Below are 7,286 nucleotides of genomic sequence, written 5' to 3' on the forward strand. Positions count from 1 at the left end.
TATCCTTGGCAATGTGCAGTTCGGCCTGGTGCTCCTCCCCCACAACACAGGGAACTAGGACTTGGGATTCCTCAGCCTCAAGCATGCACACACAGCAAATGTGCAGCCGGCCTTTCCATTTCTACAGAGAAACAAAAACCTCCCGTTCCAAGGAAGACAGCTCTGAAAAGATGCAAAACTGAAAACTACCCAATTCCAAAAGGGCCTAAGAGGTAGAGATGGCCCCCCAAGTAAACACAGCATTGCAAAAATGCCGTAAGGATTTTATAACATCCATTTTGAAAAATCTAAATATTTCAAAAAAATTAATGACACTTTTATTGATATTCATTTTCAACCTCCGTAATTCTGTTTTAATAACAGTTTTATTAGACATAGTATCAGCCTGAAATTTACAAGTTTACATACAGCCCAAAATGCAAATGACATGAGTCAATATTAGTCCCTTTTCCACAACACGCAGCTCACAGCCTGAGACAGCACACGGTCTCAGGGTCTGGGCAGTGTCAGCTAGTGCAACACAGTGAGGACCACTCTAGATCCAGGACCGGCAACGAGCTGAGACAGCTTGCTCTGCCAATACATCCAAATGTGCATCTCTACTTGTCTGCAAATCAGGAGGAAAATCACATGGACTCCTACCAAATTTTAAATCAACCCCCCCCACCACCTCCTAGGAGAGGGCAGGGTTAAATAAATGAAAATAAATGAAACGACTGTCTTTGCCAGTGAGGTTGGTGTATATCCTAGAGAAGAAAGTGTTCCTATTGCATCAGAAGTCATCATTTTTGATGCACCCGGGCCCAAATTATAAAGGAATAAAATCCATTAGTAAGAAACAGAACTAAAAATTCAACCTCTTATTACACCTGTTTTCCTTAAAAGATGTCTGTTTCTAATAAAACTATCAAATGAGTTTTTATTAATTCTTCCTGCACAGTGTCTTATATTTTTAAAACTGGTTCTCAAACCAGAATTAATGCTATTTTTATACCAGCATGAAGAAGTTATTCTAGTCAATTCTAGTAAAAGAACAGGATATTCAGAGGTTAAATACGTTAGTAAAAGTATCCAAGTATGACCTGGATTACTTCCATATCCCTAAGACACTTCTGATACAAAATAACATTGAAAAAGTGGAGCAAGTGTTAAAAGCCTGGCCAAAAATTCATTCTTCAACATAGATAAACAAAACCAAAGGGAAAAAAGAAGGGTTAAGGTTTTTCACTATAGACCAAAGGTAAGAACATGTTCCCTAGAATATACTTATTAACTTAGTATTAATATAAAACCATGAATTTAAGTGATAGCTTGCTGAAAAGCAATTACCACTATAAAGACAAAAAGTACACATATCAAAATTAAGTAGCACAAAAATCAGGATAACCAATAAAAAAAGAACTCAAGCCATAAATAATTTCATCTCACAAACAGAAAACTGCAGACATTTTTGCTGAATTTTCTTTTTCTGTTTCTTAAATGACAGGCTTTTTCTGTGGACCAGTATTACCAAACTCACCTAACTATGCCCTAGCAAATACATACATTCATATCACAAAGATGTCTTTACATGATTTGAAGTAACAAATAACCTAAGGTTTCATGGGAGACGAAGGGAGTGACCTTATGATATATCATATACATTTTAAGGTAATCAAGAAGGACTCTGTAGCTTCCTGCTTTGTAAGCCAGTTAGTTACTATTAATGGTTAATAACTTTTTTATTATATTATATAGTACTGAAGATAAAATAGTGTGAATGGAATTCAGTACAAACGTGGACATCACAAACTCTAATGTATTATGAACAGACCTCAGTATTCTTTTTGGGACTGCTCTATCTGAATACCTATTTCAAAACATCCAGTAACAAAATGAATCATAAAATGACTTATTTCAATCTCTAAAAAGGCCCTACCCCTACAACATGTGTATGCTTTGTTCCTACTTACAAAACATCTGTCACCCAATACAAACCATTTCCTAAAATCAAAAATGAAACTAAATGTACTAAAAGTCAAAAAAATTTTTTTCATCATTTAACATGACTTAGTATTTTATGACATATAGCTAGGTAGTAATTTAATATTTTGGACAAATGACTTCTTAGTAGAGTTATCATAACGAATATTAATACTGGCCTTCCAAAATAAAAGGGAAAATAAGTATGAAAAAGACACGTGTTATCAGTAAGGTACGTAAGAGAAATCTGTGAACCAAGGTCATATGTCTATCCTTTTTTTCCCCCCTCAAAGATAAAAAAAGCTATTCCCAAGGGCCCACACTGAGGCCATAATGGATTCCCTCTCATCCCCAGAAAACAAAATACTTAAAATGACTGATACCATTAAGAAATAATACTCTAAAAAGTAACATGGACCTATATCTGCTTCTAACTTGGTTCCTTTATAGTTCACAAATTCCAAATTGCCCCCTTTAAAAGCAAGCTGACAAAGCAATTTTTTAAAATTACATGGGTTTATTTACACCAGGTTTCTCTTCGATATTTTTTCTTATGTCAGTCAAAACAAAAATATAAGGTTTCTACTAAGAACAGGAGAACATTACCATTAGACGATTAGAAGTAAAACTCTATTAACTGAAGATGTGAACGTACCAATGTCCAGCCTAGGATTCCTGTGATTATTTATTAAATTCAGGCTTTCTTCCACTCTGACAAGTCTCTCCCAGAATAGTCAATTATTATTTAGACACCTAATATATATGAGCTAAATAAAAACATACAAACAACCCTTCTAACTGACTAGAATGTTTAAAACTTTCATAGCATCAAGATGCGTTTGAAAGAAAAATGCTTTGGACGAAGCACACCCAGTACAGCTTGCCTGTAATAGGCCTCCCTAATTCCCTGTGTAAGCAGTTCAAATAAGACTCACATTACCTAATCTAAAAAAATCATTTCTGTATTCTCCAAATCAGAAGCAAATATATAACTTTCGGTATTTCACAGGGATATGTATTGCTCCCTCTTAGCTAATTGTTTTCTACAAAGATTATATACTTTTCTCATTTGTCGTTTTTAAATATGCCAGTTCCAGCTAAAATTTCTTCATCCACAAACATCTTAAAATGGCCACAGTTGTTAAACCACAAATCAGTAGAAATATATAGCTTTATTCTGGCTCTAACGCTAATCGAATATCAAAAGATACTGTTGTATATCAGAATCATGAAATTTTTAAATGGTATATTAAGTTATGTGTGCTAATACATTTCAATGTTTTTCACAGTTGAATCTGTAAAAGACAGGTTTTTATAAAAGCTTTACAAATCCAAACATTGGCACAATCGGGGGTTTAATTATCTTCAATGTTCACATCTTCAGGAGAGCCTACAATTAAAGTGCATGATAGGTGTAATGTCCACATCGACAGATCGCCTTCCAAGACCTAGTTTTGTGAATGCCCAATACTGGACTCCAGCATGTTCTTCTGCATTTAATCCTCTTATTAATAACTACGGTTCCTAACAACTTAAGCTCTAAATCGTATTCAGCCTTCCATCTGTTTGTAATAGAGTTCAGTTATTATTTGTGGCAGGAATTTTTGTGACTGTACTGCTGAGCACTTCTATTTACATCAGCAGAGCTAAATGCCCAATGGTGAGAGGGGAGCCAATCAGATGGCAGATTAGATGTCAACTCGGAGGCAGCTGTCTGGAGACTATTACAGCCAGTTTACCTCCACAATTCAAATTCCAAACCTTGCAAAGGAGATCAAGTCAGTCTTTAGGCTCAGCCTACCAGCAAGACACAGCCGGAGTGCGGGACACTTCCTAACCGCGCACGAGGACTCGGGTGACAGCAAAACACAGAGAATCCAAATAAAGGCGATCCAAAAGGATCCATTGTCACTGGCCTACTGCCCCACCAGATTTGCTGAATAAAATGTATGCCTCATCCATGACCAAAATAAGTGCAAGCGATCGAGATGTGTTCCTTCGCTATGGCCTCTAGGCTGAAGGTGACTCCTTTCCAGCGGCCGTGAGCCCAATAATGGGTTCCCCGGCTACTCTCGGGCAGAACCTCGGTCTTAAAACGTGTTCCTCACGTCGGTGCAAACTGGGGTCCGACTCCTGCGGGCGAGCCTCAAACTCGGAGCCCGCGCGGACACCGGCTGCCTCGCGGGGTGTCACACAGCGGCCCTGTCCCCGGTCTTCCCTCGGAGGAGCGAGCGTAGGCCGGGGCCGGAGAAAGTTCTCCCTCGGCGCCCCGGAGCGCGGCGCGGCCACGGCGGACCGGGCCGCCCGGGAGCCCGCCTCCCCCGACAGCCTCGAGTCCGAGTCCGTCAGGCCGCCCGCCGCCCTCGGGGCTCCCTCGCGGGTGGGGCCTGACTGCCCGACCCCGTCCCGGGCCTGGGGCTCGCGGCGGCGAGGGCGTGGGTTCGCGGGGCCCAGGCGCCCGGCCTGGCCCGGTCCGCACGGGAAGCGCCCCAGCAGGCTGGAGCGAGCGGCCGCCGAGGAAATGGCCCCGGGCGCCGCACCCCCGCCGTCGCCCCCGCCCCGCGGGCGGACGGGAAAAGTACCGGGCGAAGAAAGAAACTCGGGCTCGCGGCGCGCAAGGCCCGGGCGGAAGCAGGCCCGGCCGGCGCGGGGCTTACCTGGGATCTGCCCATGGTCGGTCCGGGGGTGCCAGGGCTCATGGCCGGGTGACTCCTTTGTTGCGCGGCCGCCCATGACGGGCTGGCAGCGGCGTACTGGGCACCCAGGTCCTTGCCCAAGCCCATGCCCGCGGCCGCCTGCTGGCCGCCCGCCGCCGCCCCCGCTGCCGCCGCCTGGGACTGGGGCTGCGACGGCGGCGGCGGCGGCGGCGCGCTGGGGCTGCTGTAGTCGGGGTAGCTGCCGCCGTAGCTCCGCATCATGGGGCTGGGCGAGGTGAGCAGCTGGTTGAGGGTCGGGGTGGCCCCCGACGGGTGCTGGTTCTGCCCGGCGAAGCGCTGGAAGCCTCCCGCCGCCGCCGCCGCCGCCGCCGCCGCACCGGCGGCCGCCTTGCTGAGGCTCGCGGCCCCGCCGCCCCCGGGGCCCATCATCATGCCGCCGCCCTGCTGCCGGGGGGAGCTCAGCACCCCGTACCCCGAGGACGAGCCCCCATAGCCGCCGCCGCCTCCTGCTGCTGCTGCCGCCGCCGCCGCGGCCGCCGCCGCCACAGCTCCCGCTCCTGCTCCTCCTCCTCCTCCTCCTCCTCCGCTGCCTCCTCCTCCTCCGCCGCCGCCGCCGCCGCCGCCGCCGCCCGCGCCGGGCCGGCTGTAGCCCGGATAATGGTGGTACTGGCTGTTGGGGTACCCTTCGTGGGAGTTCTGCAGGGGGTCCATGCTGCTGGCTGCCCCGGCGGCGGCTGAGGCGGAGTGCATCATCCCCATCCCGGGGCTTTGTTGTCCGCCATGTTGATCAAAGCAAGGCCCAGCGCGGCCGCCGGGGCCGCCGCTAGCTGGGGCAGCGCTGCCATAGTAATTATTAAACTCCGAGACGGCCGCCGGGCCGCCGCCGCCGCCGCCGCCGCCGCCGCCCCCGGGCACGGTGACCTGCGGCTGCTGCTGCTGCTGCTGCTGCTGCTGCGCGCCCAGGCCCGGGTGCTCGTAGCGGCCGCCTGCCGGCTCCCCCATCTTGGGCGGCGCGTCGTCCTCGTCGCCCGGCTTGCTCAGCAGAGACTGGCCCGGGGGGTCGGCCTGGCTGCCGGCGGCACTGTCCTTGGCGCCTCCATGTTGCGGCTGCTCCATGTCGGGGCCGGGCTGGGGCGCGCCGCCGCCCGCGCCACCCAGGCTGTTGGTGGAAATGGGATGTTGTTGTTGTTGTTGTTGCTGCTGCTGCTGCTGCTGCTGCTGGAACTGGTTTAGCTGCTGCTGTAGTGCGTGGTGGTGATGGTGGAGGTGGTGGGCATGGTGGTGGTGGTGGTGGTGGTGGGCATGGTGGTGGTGATGGTGCTGCTGGTGGGGCGGTGCGGCGGGGGCCTCGCCAACGGCTTTCAGTTTGTGGTTGGGGAGCAGCCCCGTCTCCATGGCCGAGCCCGGGCCCGCCGAGGAGGAAGAGGCCGCCGCGGAGGAGGAGGAGGAGGAGGAGGAGGACAGCGCCGCGGCGCTTGCACCCTCCTTGAGAGCCGCCTCGGAGCCGCCGCTCTTGGCGCTGTTGGAGCTGGCGGCGGCCGCGGCGCTCGCGCTATGGGCCATGTTCAGTTCGTGACGGGGGAGCAGGGGGTGGTGGTGGTGGTGGTGGTGGTGGTGGTGGTGGTGCACATTATTCAGACCGCCGCCGTCGCCGCCCCCCAGCATGGGTCCCGGTGCCGCCGCCGCGCCGCGCGCCCCCGCCTCCAGGTCCCGGGCCCCGGGCGCCGGCCGCGGCCCGGGGGGCGCCCGCCGCTCGCCACTGCCCGCTCGCGCCCGCGCCGCCGCCGCCGCCGCTGCTGCCCGCGCGGCCATGATCGCCGCGGCGTGGCGCGGCCGGGCGGGGGGCGGGGGGAGACAATGCCCCCACTTTTTCAGTCCGCGGCCCCTCCTGCGCGCATCCACGCGGCCCGCCGGGACGCGCCGACCCCCTCCCCCGCGCAGGCCCGCGGGAGCCGCGCCGGGGCCCGCCTTACGGTCTGGGCCTGCTCGCGCGGGGTGCTTTCACGGTGAAAGTTTTTAGTCGGGTTTAAATGAAACTTTTTCTCTTTTCCTCCCTCACCCGGATATGGGTAAATACACGGCCGGCCGAGCCTATCGGGCCCAGCATGGCATGAGGGAGCCGAGCGAGCCCGAGCAACTATTATCTACTTCTCTCTGATTGCTCCCGCGCACTCGCAAAACGCGGACTGGACTCGGCCCTGGGCGCCGCCGGCCGCCCGCCCGCCCGCTCGCTCCGCGCAGCCTCGCGGGCCCGAGCCCGTCTGGGGCTCGCGGCTCGGGGGCTCGGGCAGCCGGGTGGCTCTGTCCCCTCGCGCCCGGGCTCCCGGCCAGCCGGCCCTCGCCCGTGGGTGTGCGCGGGTAAAAGCAGCGATACAGAGGCGGAGAGGGGCTGCTGACGAGCAGACAAAAGACGGAGCAAAGTTGTCTGTTGGTTGCGAGGAGCCGGCGGAGACAGACCGCATTTCGGCAGGCTCTGCAAGAGCTCGGTCTCGCCCAGGAGTTACGTAATAAAACCCTGGCCTCTCGGCCTGGGTTTCGGGCTGTCAGTGGCGTTCCCACAACTTCTTCCAGCTGCAGGACTAGGGAGCACTTTCAGGGAAGGCTAGCCTCATTCCAAGATCGCTGAGCCTGGTACACAGCAGGTACTCGATAAATGTTTAGGATTGA

The 7,286-nt window shown here is 52.8% G+C and overlaps 1 protein-coding gene across 11 annotated transcripts in view; it reads right to left on the reverse strand.

The window, feature by feature from the left end:
* The window catches only part of Arid1b (AT-rich interaction domain 1B), a 404,160-nt gene extending 397,927 nt beyond the window's left edge, over positions 1–6,233 (reverse strand). For 3 of the 11 annotated variants that reach the window (XM_074071697.1, XM_074071715.1, XM_074071705.1), the window contains exon 1: positions 4,620–6,232. In XM_074071697.1, coding sequence (XP_073927798.1) covers positions 4,620–6,182 — 1,563 coding nt within the window. In that variant the 5' untranslated portion in view covers positions 6,183–6,232. Of the gene's footprint in view, positions 1–4,619 lie in introns of all 11 variants that reach the window. The other 8 variants (XM_074071677.1, XM_074071719.1, XM_074071670.1 and 5 more) reach the window with 4 other exon arrangements.
* Between the last annotated feature and the right edge of the window lie 1,053 nt (positions 6,234–7,286).

The sequence above is a fragment of the Castor canadensis genome, chromosome 1 (assembly GCF_047511655.1).
Source record: "Castor canadensis chromosome 1, mCasCan1.hap1v2, whole genome shotgun sequence".
Classification (NCBI taxonomy): Eukaryota; Metazoa; Chordata; class Mammalia; order Rodentia; family Castoridae; genus Castor; species Castor canadensis.